The sequence below is a fragment of the Macaca mulatta genome, chromosome 1, assembly GCF_049350105.2.
Source record: "Macaca mulatta isolate MMU2019108-1 chromosome 1, T2T-MMU8v2.0, whole genome shotgun sequence".
Classification (NCBI taxonomy): Eukaryota; Metazoa; Chordata; class Mammalia; order Primates; family Cercopithecidae; genus Macaca; species Macaca mulatta.
This window is the reverse complement of record NC_133406.1, coordinates 58,592,468-58,610,898: the sequence shown is the minus strand read 5'-3', so window position 1 is coordinate 58,610,898 and position 18,431 is coordinate 58,592,468. Positions and strand designations below refer to the sequence as shown.

Genomic DNA, 18,431 nt, shown 5'->3' with positions numbered 1-18,431 from the left:
AAGCATTTGCCTTTTCTGCCCCTGCTCTAATGATTCCAAGGCACTTACATTAATAGCTCCCTACACACCAGGCCCTTCTGCCCTTATTTCTCAGGATGGTTGTAAGGATCAAATCATACCAGATAATGTGTGCTCTGCTCCACACCCCTATGTACAGCATCACCTTGGCCTGCACTCTTGATTCCTTCCCTTTGCCTAAGTGTTACCCTGCCTTATAGTTCTCCTTCTGAAGATGACACCTCCTCCAGGAAGCCTTCCTTCAACTTCCAGACTGTGCTGGGTACCCCTCCTTTGCCTTTCCCGAAGTATGCTGAGATTGTCTACTTGTGTGTCTAGCTCCCCAATTCAGACAGGAAACAAGGGGAGGGCAGGAACTATATCTAGGTGCCAATCACAAAGTAGGTGCTTAATGAGTATCTCATCATTGAACTGTTGCTGTTGCCGCTGCCACTACTGCTGCAAACCCCAGAGCTGCAGGAAAATGACCTAGACCGCTGGGGACGCCACCCTCCCTTGCATAGGAGCAGACAGTGAGCAAGCTGCTGGCTTACCAGGGCTCCAAGAATGTTCCACACATCTTTCTCTGCAAATACTGCTTTCAGCTTTGACCAGCCCAGCATGGCAGCTGTGTGGCAGAGGGCAGACCGGCAGATCTGGGAGACAAGGAGGCTCAGCATGAGGAGCTGAGGAGTGGGACTGGGCAGGGAAATGGAGGGGTGCAAAGAACAGAGACAAGCAGCATCACACTCAGCCTCGATGGGATGGAAACGCTGGTGAATCGACAGGGATCCAGGGCTTAGGAAAAAGGCAGGGGTCCAGGCAGGTTGGCTCTACTTACAACCCCCTATTCCCCCTAATAAGAAGTTTAAAAATTACAGTTCTAACAATTTTCCCAGTTGCTGTGGTGTGACACTGAGACCCAGAGCACTGGAACTATTTAGCTCAGAGCCTTATTCACCAGCCGCATGGCTTCCCACGCTGCCGCCCCCGCAACCCTCCCTGCCCCACAAAACAGTCTCTCTGAAAATAAATTTCCCCAAAGTCTTAATCCCCCAACTGGGTGGTCACTGTTCTAAATCAGGGCTGGCTCTGTCAGGAATACCACGGCTGAGTTCACCAGTGGGACTCTCCGCACAAATATCCCCATTCAATCGCTTGTCCAGCCGGACTCAGATGTGCCTAAGAGGCCTCAGTGATGGCAGAGTGGCCTGCTCTGTGGAAACAAGGTGTCCTGTCACAGAGTAAGTCAGCCAGTCTTCAAGTGTTCAAGCTGCAGTTCACGTTCCTGGGTCTCCTGGGCTCAAAGCTGGACTCATTCATTCCGGAATGAAGGCCAGTTCCAGGCTCTCTCTATTCTGCCCACCACACTGCCTCCCACAGGGTCTTCCCGACCCAGGGAGCTCTGTCTCCATTCACAGGCAGAGAGTATGCAGAAAGCAGCATGGAGAGGGGGCTCCTGGAGCCACAGGCTGGGAGGCAGAGAGAGGGACTGCTGCCCGTCGATGAGATTTTCCTCCTGGGAGAAACACCCACAGTATTCCACTGGGAGTCAGTGGCCAACCGGATGGAGCCAGAAGCTGGAGAAAACTTTAGTGCAAGCATCTGTTCATCTCTAGTCTGTCATTCGGCAAGGTCAGAGACTAGTTGACTCCTTCAGCACCATCCAGTACTGCCACAGCCCTGCCTAAGCACTCAACATGCTTAGCATTTACCTCCCATGAAAACGGGGACTGAAGACCAGGCTCCAAGGCCTGGCCTCTCACCAGAGCCACGTCGGTATTTACGTCCCTCAGGTGGAGCACCAGGGGGACTAGCAAGTTGAGGATCTGGTGCTTCAAGGGGAAGACAAGGCCTCTCTTCTTGACCTTGGCCAAGAGACTCTCATAGATCTCAAAGGCTGCCAACCGCAGATGCTCTGACACCTGGGAGAGAAGACACGCATGCGTGGGGAAGCAGAAGCAATCAGGTCCCTGAGCTCCACCCCCGCCAACCCCACACTCCCCTGTCCATTCCCTCCCTCAAATGATCTGCTCTGATCCCCGCCTGCTGTGGTCTGTTCTCTCGCTCCATCTCACCCCTTCAGAAAGATACAAGGAGGGCAGGAGCAATCAAGTCCCTACAGAACAGTACCATATTCAAGGTGAAGGGCCTTGAATCATTCTGCCAACTCTGTGAGGGGTTTTGTTTTGTTTTGTTTTGTTTGACACAGGGTATCGCTCTGTCGCCCAGGTTGGATTGCATGCCACAATCACAGCTCACTGCAGCCTTGACCTGCTGGGCTCAAGCAATCCTCCTGCCTCAGCCTCCCAAGAAACTGGGGCCACAAGTGCACACCACCAGACTCAGCTAATTTGTTGTTGTTGTTAGAATGGGGTCTCACTATGTTGCCCAGGTTGATCTTGAGCTCCTGGCCTCATGTGATCCTCCTGCCTCGGCCTCCCAATGTGCTGGGATTACAGGCGTGAGCCACCATGCCTGGCCAACTCCCTTATTTTACAGATGCCGAGAGAAAGAAAATGACCCCAGAGGGGCCTTTACCTCCTCAAAGAAGGGCACCAGCGTGAAGGTGAGCTGGATCAGGAAGGAGGAGGAGTGCCGCCAGGTGAGGTGGCTCAGGAGATTCTTCAGCACCAGCAAAGTCTCCAGTACTATGTCGCTGTTCGAGGAGTAGCAGTAGTTCAGCACATACGGCTGGAGGATTCGGAGCCGCCTCACCTGCGGGCAACAGTGGCTCAGGGAACGGGGAGCTGGGGAAATGACTCCTGCCAAGTCAAGGAATTCTCATTTCAAGTCAATTCAGCCCCGCAAATGAGAACCACACTCTACTGTTTTTTCATTCCAGAGCTGGGACTGGCCCAGCATCTGGGGAGCCATCGGAGTGAGTAGCCCAGGAGAGCATTTGGGGAGGTACCTTGCATCCATCATGAGAAAAGGGGAGAAAACAGAGGAGGTCCCCTCCTCCCACCATGCCATAAGTTTCCATCGCCACTGCCCTTCTCATCCCTGATGATGACAGCAATCTCCAGGGGACCTGGATGACATGTGTGAGATCCTGGGGTTAGCTTCATCTATTCTCTGAAATGACCCTGTTCTAAATCAGGGCTGGCTCTGTCAGGAATACCACGGCTGAGTTCACCGGTGGGACTCTCCACACAAATATCCCCATTCAATCGCTTGCCCAGCCGGACTCAGATGTGCCTAAGAGGCCTCAGTGATGGCAGAGTGGTATGAAAAAACTTCTTCAGGAGACCTTTCCCGGAGGGAGAAATCATGAATGGCTCAAGCCCCAACTCCTGTCTGTGGTGCATTGGCCTCATGAGGATTTGCTCTCTTTGATCCCAAGAGTGTGTCCCACCCTATCTATAACTGGACACAGCAGATGTTACCTCCCCTGGTTACAACATCGCCTGAGAGCACACCCTTAGCCCTTGCCCCATTTTACCATGTTTTCATGCTTCGCAAAGACCTCTAGCATCTGCAGCAATGGCTTCACTATGGCTGGCTCCTCACTCTTGAACCAGTTTGCCAGAATGTGGGTGGTGAAGTCATCCACTAAGGCTGCCACATCTGGGCACTGGAGCAGCTGGGGAAGGGAGGCCAAGAAAGATGGGCGGGCAAGGAGAAAAAAAATCATCAATGACTTTGGACTAGGTTCCTACTCACTAGTAGGGAAATACTCTTAAGAGTTTAGAATTGGTAGAGAGGCCAAAGCATAAAAGGTGAATTTGCACCTGTCATTCCAGAAGTCATTTATTCATTCTCCAAGTTTTCCTTAAGCTTTTTTTTTTTTTTTTTTTGAGATGGAGTCTTGCTGTGTCACCCAGGCTGGAGTGCAGTAGTGTGATCTCGGCTTACTGCAACCTCTGCCTCCCGGGTTCAAGCAATTCTCCTGCCTCAGCCTCCTGAGTAGCTGGGACTACAGGATGTGCCACCACGCCCAGCTAATTTTTGTATTTTTTAGTACAGACGGGGTTTCAGAATGTTAACCAGGCTGGTCTTGAACTCCTGACCTCAGGGGATCCACCCACCTTAGCCTCCCAAAGTGCTGAGATTACAGTCATGAGCCACCACAAAACTGGCCCGTAAGCATTTTTTTTTTCTTTTTTTTTCAGACAGAGTCTCACTCTGTCGCCCAGGCTGGAGTGCAGTGGCACAATCTCGGCTAACTGCAACCTCCACCTCCCAGGTTCAAGTGATTCTCCTACCTCAGCCTCCTGAGTAGCTGGTACCACAGGCATGTGCCACCACACCTGGCTAATTTTGTATTTTTAGTAGAGAGGGATTTTCACCATGTTGCCCAGGCTGGTCTCGAACTCCTAACCTCAGGTGATCCACCTGCTTACCCTCCCAAAGTGCTGGGATTACAGGCGTGAGTCACCACATCCAGCCCCATTAAACATTTTTGATAAAGGAAACTGTAGGAGATACAAGTAAGAAATGCACTCTGCCCTCAAAGATCCTAGCAATTCAGCTGGAGAGTCAAGACTTAGGTACATGAACCACCTAGTGAACATCTCAAGGCAATAACAATACTACATAAATTAAAAGCAAGTAAAAAATTCCTATAAACAGGTGTTGATTCATCTAGGAAAATTTATGAAAGAGGTAGAACTTGGCCAGGTGTGGTGGCTCATGCCTGTAATCCCAGCACTTTGGGAGGCCGAGGTGGGCGGATCACCTGAGGTCAGGAGTTCGAGACCAGCGTGGCCAACATGGTGAAACCCCATGTCTACTAAAAATACAAAAATTAGCTGGGCGTGGTGGCAGGCACCTGTAATCCCAGCTACTCAGGAGGCTGAGGCAGGAGAATCGCTGGAATCCAGGAGGCGGAGGTTGCAGTGAGCCAAGATCATGCCATTGCACTCCAACCTGGAGGACAACAGCGAAAGTTTGTCTCCAAAAAAAATTAAAAAAAAAAAAGAAAAAGAAAGAGGTAGAACTTGAGCTGAACTTGAATAAAGAGAACTTCAATGAGCAGATGGAAGGGGAACGTAAGCATGTGTGTGTTTAATGGGAAAAGGTAGGTATAGCAAAACAAGGGCGAAATGTAGGGATAAGCTAAGCATAATGTAGTTGAGGGAAGGGCAACTGGGTGCTGATCCGACTCCAGAGGAGGATTCCATTGGCAAGGAATGTTGGACCTGGGAAATGTGTTATGTTGACAGAAGATCCTAGGAGGAAAGAGACCAGCATGTTATCTTTTGGAGTTGCTCCAGTCGGGTATGGTGGCTCACACCTGTAATCCCAACTACTCTGGAGGTTGAGGCAGGACAATCACTTAAAGCCAGGAGTTGGGGACCAGCCTGGGCAACATAGCAAGACTCGCTGTCTCTAAGAAAAGTTAAAATAATTGCTTCAAGCACAGGTAATAAGGGTCTGGACTAGGCCAGGGTAGTGGGAATGGAGAAAGGATGACCCTGAAGAACACTGCAAAACACAGATTTACTGACCTGTTCAAAAGGCAAAAGAGAAAAGTCAAAGACAGTCTCCCAGAATAATAATTTTTTAAAAGAGAGGGGGAGAAAGGAGAATTATTAAGAAATCATTGTTGGCCAGACATGGTGGCTCACGCCTGTAATCCCAGCACTTTGGGAGGCCGAGGCAGACAGATCACCTGAGGTTGGGAGTTCGAGACCAGCCTGACCAACATGGAGAAACCCCATCTCTACTAAAAATACACGATTAGCCGGGTGTGGTGGCACATGCCTGTAATCCTGGCCACTCAGGAGGCTGAGGCAGAAGAATCGCTTGAAACCTGGAGGCAGAGGTTGCAGTGAGCTGAAATTGTGTCATTGCTCTCCAGCCTGGGCAACAAGAGTGAAACTCTGCCTCAAAAAAAAAAAAAAAAAGAAAAGAAAAAGAAAAAGGAAGAAATCCTTGTAATGATCATTCAACAGCGCTGGGGACTCCAGGCTCTGCTGGGTGATATCGAACAAGTGATGCATGTTTGTGTCACCTGCAGAGCTATTAAAAATGCTGATTCTTGGACCCCACATCACCCCCAAGATTCTGAGTTAATTGGACTGAGTTGGCCCCCAAGTATTAGGGTAGGTTCTCCTGGAGATATGAATATGCATCCAGCATTGAGAACTCCTGCTCTAAGTGCACATGCTTTGGAATAAACATGCCAGAAGGACACCTTGAGTCTGCACAGGTAGGCTGGCTCAGACTTACATACATCAGTACATTCACCTGGATAGACCAGCCTGGCATGCACTCTGTTTAAGGATAGACTAGCATGCACATGATGGAAAACATTATGATGGAAAAACATGTGTAGTCGTGCAAATGGAAAATCAGGAGTTAAAGTAGTATTGTAGACAAGAAAAAGCCAAACAATTCAATAGGACAATGGGCAAAGGACATGGGAAGGAATTCACAGAAGGGCAAATCCAAATCACAAAATTATATGCAGAATGCTCAAAATCAATAGGAGCCAGGGAGATGCAAACCAGAGCAGCAATAAGGTATTGCTTTACACCAAGCCTGTCCAACGCACAGCCCAAAGGCTCCACGCTGCCCTGGACAGCTTTGAATGTGGTCCAACACAAATTTGTAAACTTTCTTAAAACATTATGAGGTTTTTGCGATTTTTTTTTTTTTTTTTTTTTTTTAGCTCATCACCTGTCGTTAGTGTTAGTGTATTTTATGTGTGGCCCAAGACAATTCTTCTTCCAATGTGGCCCAGGGAAGCCAAAAGATTGGACATCCCTGCTTTATACCTGCCAGGAGGACAAACATCTAAAAAGGGTTAAGCTTTGTTGTTAGAAGAGAGAGAAACCCTTCTCTCACACTTCCCTGAGATAAATGTGAATTGTTAGTGTTTCTTTGGAAAACAATCTGTCAACATCTATTATGTGTGTGTGATTATTTGAGCATGCAGAAGGATACATACTTGGTTGCTTGCATTTGAGATACTTGGGAGATGAAGAGGTGGAGGTATAGACTGAATGTAGTAGGAGGGGAGAAGGCAAAAGAAGAAGAGAAAAAAAGACTGCATTTAAAAAATCAGTTTGCGGACCACTTAAGGTCAGAAGTTCGAGAACAGGGCCAGGCGCGGTGGCTCAAGCCTGTAATCCCAGCACTTTGGGAGGCCGAGATAGGCGGGTCACGAGGTCAGGAGATCGAGACCATCCTGGCTAACACGGTGAAACCCCGTCTCTACTAAAAAACACAAAAAACTAGCTGGGCGAGGTGGCAGGCGCCTGTAGTCCCAGCTACTCGGGAAGCTGAGGCAGGAGAATGGTGTGAACCCGGGAGGTGGAGCTTGCAGTGAGCTGAGATCCAGCCACTGCACTCCAGCCTGGGTGACAGAGCAAGACTCCATGTCAAAAAAAAAGAAGAAAAAGTTCGAGAACAGCCTGGCCAACATGGCAAAACCCTGCCTCTACTAAAAATACAAAAATTAGCCAGGCGTGGTGGCAGGCATCTGTAATCCCAGCTACTCAGGAGGCTGAGGCAGGAGAATCACTTGAACCCAGAAGGCAGAGGTTGCAGTGAGCCAAGATCATGCCACTGCACTCCAGCATGGGCAACAGAGCGATACTCCTTCTCAAAACTAAATAAATAAATAAATAGGCCGGGCATAGTGGCTGACACCTGTAATCCCAGCACTTTGGGAGGCTGAGGCAGGTGGATCACCTGAGGTCAGGCATTTGAGACCAGTCTGGCCAATGGTGAAACCCCATCTTTACTAAAAATACAAAAAATCAGCTGAGTGTGGTGGTGGGCGCCTGTAATCCCAGCTACTCAGGAGGCTGAGGCAGGAGAATTGCTTGAACCTGGGAGGCAGAGGTTGCAGTGAGCTGAGATTGCACCATTACACTCCAACCTGGGCAACAAGAGTGAAACTCCATCTCAAAAAATAAAATAAATAAAATTTTAAAAATAAATAAATAATCAGTTTCCATGGTTTAATTTGCTTGTTTGTATTATATGTGTATATAGATTATTTTAAATAACATTTATTGCTTGATGACTTGTGAGATAGAAAATATCTTTTATATAATAAAATAACATTTTAAAAGCCAAAAGTCAATCAGATACATTTAAAATATATGTACTTGCTTTAGCATGCATGTATGCATGCACATATGAATGTACGTTTACATGTTGCTAATGGCAAAGAAGTCTTCATTAACATCTCAGCAGTTTCATCTGTCTTTGATTGGCAGTCAGGCAGATCCACCCTAATTTACTCTCTAGCTGAGTAAGTAACTTCTTAAATTCTCTGAGCCTCACTTTCGTTCTCTACAAAATAGAGCTAAATAACACCCTTTTCACAGAATTAGAGAGAAATAAAATAACAGAGCTCTGCTGTTTCTTGAGTACACTGAAGAAAAGCACACAACCTTTTCTCTTTTAAATATTTCTACTTGTGATCATCTCAAGGAAATGAATAAAGATAACGAAGCAACAATCAGGGAGTGACAAAGGCTGGGGAATATTAGAAAGCTTTCTTAGCCATGGTCTCTCACTTAACAGATCTTGACCTACTTACTTACCTGGTACCTAAAACCCCACTGGCTTTCCACTTTAGAATCTACTACTTCTCTCTCTGATTGCTAAGAATGGGGTTCACCCATCTCGCTACTGGGGTGTGCCTTCCAGCCTCTTCCCAAGCACGCTGACCTCCCCTCCCCGTTGTCAGCCTGAAACCGCAATCAGGGTGGCAGATGAGCAAACGCTCTATCGTCTGTCCCTTTGTTTCAGTTGGGTATCAGACACTTGGGGAAATTCTAGAGTGATTCTCAATCCTAGCTGTATTTCTAGAACATCCCTTTAAACCTGGGAGCTTCTAAAACAAACTGATGCCTAGACCCTGTCCCAAATCGATTCAAATAGAAAAACTTGACAGAGAGTGAGGGGTGGGGTGGGGGCTTGGCATTAGCATTTTGGAAACCTCCCGGGAGGATACTGATATGCAGCCAGGGTTCAGAATTACTGCTCTAAAGAGAGTGGCAGCTATCTCATGGTGGCCTCCAGCCCACGCAGGCTTGTGCCTTGTACTGTTTCCCAAAGCTGGGTCCAAGCACTTCCTGTCGCACAGCAACCACTGGAGTACTTTTAGAAAATTAAGACTTCGTCTGGATGTGGTGACTCATGTCTGTAATCCCAGCACTTTGGGAGTCCAAGGCAGGTGGATCAGCTGAGGTCAGGAGTTCGAGACCAGCCTGGACAACATGGTGAAACCCTGTCTCTATTAAAAATACAAAAATTAGTTGGGCATGGTGGTGCATGCCTGTAGTCCCAGCTACTCGGGAGGCTGAAGCAGGAGAATCACTTGAACCCAGGAGGTGGACGCTGCAGCGAGCCAAGATTGTGCCATTGCACTCCAGCCTGGACAACAGAGCAAGACTCTGTCTCAAAGAAAAAAGAAAAAGAAAAAAAGAAAATGAAGACTTCTGGAGGGTGGGCACAATGGCTCATGCCTGTAATCCTAGCACTTTGAGAGGGGAGGCCAAGGCAGGTGGATCCCTTGAGGCCAGGAGTTCAAGACCAGCCTGGCCAATGTAGTGAAACTAAAATACAAAAATTAGCTGGGCGCGGATGATGCGTACCTGTAGTCCCAGCTGCTCAGGAGGCTGAGGCAGGAGAATTGCTTGACCTGGGAAGCAAAGGTTGCAGTGAGCCAAGATCATGCCACTGCACTCCAGCCTGGGCGACAGAGAGACTCCACCTCAAAAAAAAAAAAAAAACCCACCAGCAAAAAAGGCTTCTGGGCCTTACCCCAGACTTCCTGAATCCAAGTCTCTGGGGACAGGGCCTAGGAATCTGCATTTTAAACAGCTTCCCCGAGATATGACGTTCATAAATGATTGAGATCCACTGGACTAAGCCATCCCCTTCCAGTCAGGGTTCTGCATCCTACATGTCTCATTCCCACACCCTGAGCAGGAGTTCTGCCAACATGACATATATCCTTGAATGTGTATCTCAGTACCCCATACCAACATGTACAGGTCAGCCTCTAGCAGTGGACACCTTCCAACAAGACACCAATGTCCTATAATCCACATAAGGGCACACGACGACACACTGGGATAATATCTGTTTACATCCTGGTATTAGTAATGTATTATCTTCTATCTCTGTGGTTATGTTCAAAAGTAGTCCAGCCCCTGTTATAAAAAAAAAAATCTGGTGGCTTGAATTTTAAAAGGATCCCATTTAAAGCTGTAGTGGGTCAGAAACTCTGAAATTCTCCCAAATACTGTTGGTGGAAATCTAAATTGGTACAGCTCTACTGGAAAGCAATTTGGCATTATTGTTAAAAGTTATAGAAGACATTCATACTTTTTGAACCAATAGTTCCACTTATTATATTCAATAGTTAAGGAAATAATCTGGAATATGGGCAAAAACTTTTGACAGAGATGTTCATTAAAGTGTTATTTATAATCTTGTAAAATTGGAAACAGAATGTCGAATAAATTATAGATCATCTTTGTGATGAAACATTATAATCACCATTAACATTTACATTTATAGGCCAGGCATGGTGGCTCACAACTGTAATCCCAGCACTTTGGGAGGTTGAGGTGGGAGAATCACTTGAGTCCAAGAGTTCAAGACCAGCCTGGGCAGTACAGCGAGACCCCTTCTCTATATTAAATTTTGTTTTTTAATTAGCCAAGTGTGGTGCTACATGCCTGTAGGCATCGCTATTCAGAAGGCTGAGGTGGGAGAATCACTTGAGAACAGGAGACGGAGGCTGCAGTGAGCCATGATTACACCACTGCTCTCCAGCCTGGCCAAGAGAGTGAAACCCTGTCTCAAAAAATAAAACTAAATTTAAAAATGTATGTTACAAAGAACATGTAATGACATAGACAGATATTTGAATACAGCAGGATACAGAATATTAGTAGAAAATGATTTCAACTATCACACACACACACACACACACACACCCCTCTGTATAGGCAAAAACCTGAATAAATGTGGTTTCCTCTAGGGATTATGCTTAGTAATGGTTGTATAATTTTTGATATACTTTTCCATGTTTTCTAAATTTCCTATTTTCTTTTTTTTCTGTCAGGTGGCTGAATTGTACTGAGTCAATCGCTAAGCAAGGATTAATTTTAAAAGGCTGCTCAAGGCTGAGGTGGTTGAAGGAGAGAGCTGTGCTTTTCTGTAAAGTCAGGGCAGAGTCAAACTGCTGTGAGATTCAAGAAGGCACCAAAGCCCCCGGCTCAAGGTAACCGTTAGCCATGTCCCCCAACCCTTCCTAGCAGTGAGTCAGTGGCCTTTCCAGGAGGCGTCTGTTGGGTGTGGCTGTCTCACAGAGGGATCACCCTCACCTGCCCCCCTCCCACCAAGAGCCAGTCACCTCTGTCAGGAACACAAGGGCCGTTAAGTGATTCTTGCAGTCTGGGTCCTGGAGGAATCTGATGATGGAGCTGAAGAGGGGGCGGTTGTGCCAACAGTTATTGATGACCAGGGACCTACCAACAAGAGCACAGTGTTCAGGTAAGGCCTGGGCCGCAGGAGCAGGCCAAGTGAACGCATGGCCCTCCAGCCGCGGACCCAGGTGCAGCTCACCTGGCCAGCACAGTGACTCCGTCATAGTGTCTTTCAGGATTGACAAGAAGCCACCAGCCCCCATGTCTCTGTATAGAAGACACATAGTCCCCATACCCAGAACTTCGCATCAAGGTCTTCAGGGCCTCCACGGTAGAACTGGAGAAAGGGCCAAAAACAGATAGGAAGTCATTCACCACCTGTGCTCCTCTCCCTCACTGGCCACCTGCCTGACTCCCAAAACTTTCTCAGGATCATGAACTGCTGGTGTGGGACAGCCCCCAGAGACCCAGGCTAATATTTTACAAGCGAAGCAACTGAGACCAAGAGAGATGTGGCATCTACAAGGTGACACAAGGAGCCAGCAGAAGGGTGGGGAATGCAATCCAGGTCTGTGGACTCGGATGTGTGTTTTATCCACGGTATTGATCTCATTTTGGTGCAGAATCTCTACATCAGCCTAGTAGGCCAAGTTTAAAGAAGGAGTCTTTTCTAAAAAGTCCAGATAGCTGGACTTGCACCTGTAATCCCAGCAACACAGGAGGCTGAGAGAAGAGGATGGTTTGAGCCAGGAGTTCAAGACCAGCTTGGGCAAAATAGCAAGACCCTGTCTCTAAAAATAATAATAATAAAATATATATTTTTTTAAGTCCTGGGGGACTTCTTGAAATGACGCATGGGGAACATGTTAAGTGCCCTGGCAGGAGGGTGTACAAAGGGTATTCAGGCCTAGGAGGCTGACACCAAGTCAGGCGAAGGTGCTAAGCTGATGGTCCCTGGAGCATAATCACTAGCAAACACCAAAGGTACCTTATAGGGTCCACACATTCAGCTATGTGTTGCTGATCCTGGCTTATTTCAGTGTCCACTTCAACCACCAAAAAGGAGATCTGGAACAGCAAGGCCATGAACAAGGAGGAGAAGAAGGACTGCACCTCCATCCGCCGACTGGGTTCCAGCAGGAGCTCATGGATGGCTCTGGTGGCCTGGGAGGGAGGAGAAGAGTGAGGCATTATCATATCTTCAACTCATAGGTCCCGTCACCAGGAAATCTCTTTCCACAATCCATCACCATGACAGATTTCCCCAGTAAAACCCATGCTGTTAGAGCAAGTGAAGACTACATTAGTGTAAGCCAGAAAAATGAAGGGCAATTTCTAGAATGTCACTGTTTTAAAGCACTCTTCTAATCATGGTGGTTGTTTTAGTCTCTTACCATCTTTGAAAGTTAAAGAGGAACTGGGGGATTCAGTTCTTCTATCTCCCTGACAAAGCTAAGTCAACTGGAAAACCCTCCCTGTAACCCAACTCCAAGACTGCCATTAGACTGTTCTACCAAACACTGATACCTAAAAGGTCAAGGCCAAAGAGCCCAAGTCAGCTGAGGACAGGAGAGCAGGGAGTCCCCTTCCCCACCCCAGCCCCCCTCTGCTGGCCTTTCCATACAATCAGTGGTGAGATCTCTGTTCTGTGCCTGGGCTCCTGGTCCTTTGATCTCTGGTGTGGAGTCAGCCTCTGGAGCAGATAGTCCATGATCATTTCGTAGCCTTTGGGGAAGGATGCCAGGATTTCCCAGGGCCTGCAAACCCCCCTGCAGAGTCAGAAACCCATGAATGTAGCTACCCACTCCAGGTAAGCCATTCTTCACAAGTCCCACAGTGCTTCCAGGGGAGGGGACTCTAGGCTCCTTTGCCCAGGCCCCCAGTTCCCCTGGTTTCTTCCTTCTTTCTTGTCTCTCTCTTCATTATCCTCTCTCTTTTTCTCCTTCTATTCCTTTCATCTTGCCATCACCTCCAGACCTCCCTGTTCTCTGTCATCTCACAGAAATCTGGAAATGTTCACTTGGTCTGTGAACCTGGTTTGAGGAAAATATCTGAGGCCAAAGCTTGTTGACCACACTTGAATGTGTCAGATCAGTGAGAAGAGCCTTCTCTCTGGCCTGTCCAAGCTCTCACTACCCACCCACCCTCAGACCACTGCATCTGTCTTCCAGGCTTTCCCCTGTCATCCTTAATATCTGGCATGACCGCACCTCTCTTCAGGCCAGGTCTGATCACCAGCCCTGCACAGCACCCCCAACCTCACCCCATGCATGGACTCTCTCTCCTCTATCATTGGGCACATGCCTTTCCCTTTGCCTAGTGTGTCTCCCCTCTCACTTTTACCTGGAAAAATCACACTCAGAAGAAAAGTACATATCTGAAAAGCATTTGCTACAAATAACATAAAATTTTAAGAAAATGTGCTTAGTGTCCTCAAGAAGTCATGGCCTTTTTGAAACAGGAGGACAAAGCATTGAGGAAGTGAAGGTGAGATAAAAGGTGAAGACAGACTTTCACAGCTGGTAAACAATACACAGCATGCTCTGGGGACAAAGACAAGAGAGAAAAAATGAGTTGTCAATGAAAGAATGGCAATGAGACTGAGAGCCAACTTCCCCACAGAAACAGTGGAGAGCAGAAGACAGTGGGATAAACCTTCCAAGTGCTGAACAAAAATAAACATCAACCCCCAAGTTCCCAGCAAATCTATCATTTAATGCAGATTTGCTTTATTTAGAGATAAACAAAAATAGATGGTTTCACCAATTGTGTCTCCCTAGAGGATAAACTCCTAAATAATACCTTTAAAGGTTTTGTTTTTTCCTTCCCTTTTAGGGAAAAGAAAAATAATTTCCTAAGGAAAGTTTGAGATGCAAGGGATGGTGAGCAAATAAAATGGTAAATATGCCTATAAATCTAAACACAATATTAGAGTAAGAATGTGCATAACAGCACTGTTAATAATAGCAAGAAGCTGGAAACAACAAACAGTCATTAAAAAAAATGGATAAAACAAGTTTGTAATAATCGTACAATGAGATACTATAAAACAATTAAATAAGCTTGGTCTGGCTGAGTGAGGTGGCTCACACCTGCAATTCCAGCACTTTGGGAGGCCAAGGAGGGAGGATTGCTTGAGCCCAGGAGTTCAAGACCAGCCTGGGTGACATGGCGAAACCCCATCTCTACTTTAAAAATATACAAAAAAGAAAAATAAATAAGTAAATAAACAAGTCTGGTCTAATAGATGACTTTGCATGCAGTAGAGAATATAAATTTATTTCAAATAGCCATTAAACATATAGTAAAATTTATAACATTAATCTTCCTGGTCTATACACACAAAAGAATCCCTCAACACATTATCAAAAGGAGAAGACATTTAGATCGTGTTCTCTAATTATCATCCAATAAAACTAGAAAAAGATGATCAAAATATCTAACCACTTGGAAATTAAAAGATTAAAGAAAGAAACCTGTATAAATTTGTATAAATATGTCATTAGATGTTGCAATGGCATTTGGTATTTCAAAGTCTATTTTTTATTTTTTCAAAAAACTCAGCAGATTTTACCATTTCTTTGCATTGAAAGCATTGAAAAGCCTCTCCTCTGACTGTTTTGTAATATATGATACCTTACTGTTGACCACAGTCACTCTACTATGCCAGAATTTATTCTTCTATCGAATTATAACTTTGTCCAGCCAGGTGCAGTGGCTCACGCCTGTAATCCCAGCACTTTGGAAGGCCAAGGCAGGCAGATCACCTAAGTTCAGGAGTTTGAGACCAGCCTGGCCAACATGATGAAACCTCATCTCTACTGAAAATACAAAAATTAGCCGGGCATGGCGGCACACGCTTGTAATCCCAGCTCCTCGGGAGGCAGGCAAATCGCTTGAACCCGGGAGGCAGAGGTTGCAGTGAGCCGAGATCACACCATTGCACTCCAGCCTGGGCTACAGAGCAAGACTCCGTCTCAAACCACCCCCGACCCAAAAGCAAACACTCTAATTATATGATATCAACCTTTTGTTAAACAATTCCACATCAGTGAAAAGAAAAATACTCAGCAGATACAGAATAGAAAGACACTTCCTTCTCATGATAAAGGAAATTAACAACAAGCAATCCTAATTTCCCTAGTAAGAGAGTCTACGCAATCTGCTAGGACAGAGCAAGCCCACTCTAGTCTAGCTCTTGCACCAATTAAAACTAAAAACACTGGACAAATACAAAAAGCAACTACCTCCCAACACTGGAAAAACAACATTTGAGTGAGTTTCCCCGAATTCTTTTTTCTCTATTGTCTTCCAGCTTTGACTCGAAGGTGACCTAAGGGCTGAACTATGCAGCAGGCACAGGCAACAAAATCTCTGAGTTAAACTCTGTCTCTCTGGTCAGAGGACTGGGAAAATGGGTCCTTGTGAGTTGGGGAAGTATGGGTGGGATCCTTGTTTCTTTCTTTCTTTGTGTCTTTCCTCTCCCAAGCTCTGTCCTGAGAGTGACTCCAGATGCAGAGCTGCACAGTAGAAGCATTTGGGCAGCAACAAAAGCACCTAACACAGGGCACTGTGGCCCAGTGAGTGTAGGGATGGGGGAAGCGCTAGTTGTTTTTTCTTTTTTCTCTCTCTCTCTCTTTTTTCTCATTTCATCACCCTGAAGCCAGATCCAGTTGTGCAGCTGTAGCAGCACAGGCAGCTAAAACTCTAAGACACGACCGGGTGCATTGGCTCATACCCATAATCCCAACACTTTGAAAGGCCAAAGCGGGAGGATCCCTTGAGACCAGGAGTTCAAGACCAGTCTGAGTAACATAGTGAGATCCATTCTCTAAAAAATTACTTTAAAAAATAGCGGGCATGGTGGCACATGCCTGTTGTCCTAGCTACTTGAGGGCTGAGGCAGGAGGATCACTTGAGCCCAGGAGTTCTAGGTTGCAGTGAGCTATGATCACGTCACTGCACTCTAGCCTGAGTAACAGAGCACAACCCTGTCTAAAAATAATAATAATAATACTTTAAGTACACATTTTAACCATGCTCCATGAGGTAAAGATGTACATAACAGAAATAAATGGAAAGGTCAGGCGTGGTGGATCACACCTGTAATCCCAGCACTTTGCGAGGCTGAGGCGGAAGATCACTTGAGCCCAGGAGTTCAAGATTAACCTGGGAAACATAGAGAAACTCTGTCTCTACAAAAAGTTAAAAAATTAGCTGGGTATGGTGCCACACCCCTGTGATCCCAGCTACTCAGAGGCTGAGATGGGAGGATAGCTTTAACCTGGAGGTTGAGTCTGCAGTAAACTATGATCATGCCACTGCACCCTACCTCGGGCAACAGAGCAAGACTCTGTCTCAAAAAAGAACTAAAGAGAGAGAGAGAAGCAAAGAAACAAAGAAAGAAGTGGAAAGATGGATGTTCTCATGTTCTCAGCTGAGGAATAAGCTATTTTTTAAAAAAACCAAATGGAAATTTTAGAACTGAAAAATACAATATCTGAAACAAAAATTCACTGGATGAGATCAAGAGGAAAATGGAGATTACAGAGAGAAAAGTTCATGAACTTGCAGATGAATCAATAAAAATTATACAATTTGAAGAACTAAGAAATTAGAAAAAAATTAACAGAGCTTCAGAGACTTATAGGACACCATTTAAAAGTCGAATATTCGTGTCATTGAAATCTTATAAAAAGAAAAAGAGACTGGTACAGAAAAAAATATCTGAAGAAATAATGACCTAAAACTTCCCAAATTTGGTGAGAGACATATATTTACAGATTCAAGAAGTGCAGTGAAGTTTGAACAAGATACATCAATCACAAGGCACATTGTGATTACATTAAGAGCCCACTTGAGTAATTCACAATAATCTCCCCTTCTCAAGATTCTTAGCTGAAAAAAAGCCCCTTTGCCATTGTCTCAGTTTGTATCGTGCTGCTATCACAAAATCTCATAGACTGGGTAATTTATAATGAACAGAAATTTACTGGCCGGGCACAGTGGCTCACGCCTACAATCCCAGCACTTTGGGAGGCCGAGGCAGGCAGATCACTTGAGGCCAGGAGTTTGAGACCAGCCTGGCCAACATGGCAAAACTCCATCTCTACTAAAAATACAAAAAAATTAGCTGGGTGTGGTGGCAGGCTCCTGTAATGCCAGCTACTCGGGAGGCTGAGACAGGAGAATTACTTGAACCCGGGAGGCAGAGGTTGTAGTGAGCAGAGATCGCACCATTGCACTCCAGCCTGGGCGACAAGAGTGAAACTCTGTCTCAAAAAAAAAAAAAAAAAAAAAAGAAGATAAAATTGAAACATTCTCATATGGAGAAAACTAAGAATTTATCACTCAAAGACATGCTCTAAATGAAACGCTAATGAAGTTATTCAAGCAGAAAAGAAATTTTATCAGAGTGAAAGTTGAAATTTTAACAATGAAGATAAAGCAACAGGAATGGCAAATATATGAGTAAATGTAACAGACCGTTTTTATCCCCTTACGTTTAAAAATATGTATGACTATTGAAAGCAAAATTAGGTGGGCAAGGTGGCTCACACCTGTAATCCCAGCACTTTGGGAGGCTGAGGCGGGCAGATAACTTGAGGTTCAAGGAGTTCGAGACCAGCCTGGCCAACATGGTGAAATCCCATCTTTACTAAAAATACAAAAATTAGCTGGGTATGCCGACGCACACCTGTAATCCTAGCTACTCAGGAGGCTGAGGCAAGAGAATCGCTTGAACCCAGGAGGCGGAGGTTGCAGTGACTGAGATCATGCCACTGCACTCCAGCCTGCAAGACTGTCTCAAAAAAATGTAAGTAAGGTAAAACAAGCTGTATAGTGAAAGCTTCTACCTTTTCTCAAAATTGTAAAATACTAACTCTAAACAGACTATGGAAGTTTAGATATGTAAGTAGACTCTAAAACTTTAGGTATGTAAATGCCCAGGAATCCACTAAAAATTGGTACAAAGAATCAAAATCTAATAGATAAGTTAAAATAGAATGCCAAAAAAAATTCAAACAATTTGAAAGAATGCAGGAAAGGGGAACACAGGAATAAAAAACAAAGGGGAAAAACAAA

At 45.6% G+C, this 18,431-nt stretch overlaps 1 protein-coding gene across 2 annotated transcripts in view; it reads right to left on the bottom strand.

Annotated features, from left to right (window-relative positions):
* Nucleotides 1–18,431, bottom strand: part of LOC100427155 (maestro heat-like repeat-containing protein family member 7) — a 47,900-nt gene that overhangs the window by 5,596 nt on the left and 23,873 nt on the right. The window contains exons 10-18 of one of the 2 annotated variants that reach the window (XM_078002564.1): nt 12,970–13,114; nt 12,334–12,509; nt 11,545–11,682; nt 11,333–11,447; nt 3,443–3,583; nt 2,912–3,031; nt 2,539–2,715; nt 1,713–1,922; nt 552–653 (exon numbers count right to left, since the gene is read on the bottom strand). In XM_078002564.1, the coding sequence (XP_077858690.1) occupies nt 552–653; nt 1,713–1,922; nt 2,539–2,715; nt 2,912–3,031; nt 3,443–3,583; nt 11,333–11,447; nt 11,545–11,682; nt 12,334–12,509; nt 12,970–13,114 (1,324 nt within the window). The remainder of the gene's footprint in view (nt 1–551; nt 654–1,712; nt 1,923–2,538; nt 2,716–2,911; nt 3,032–3,442; nt 3,584–11,332; nt 11,448–11,544; nt 11,683–12,333; nt 12,510–12,969; nt 13,115–18,431) is intronic. The other variant, XM_078002566.1, reaches the window with a different exon arrangement.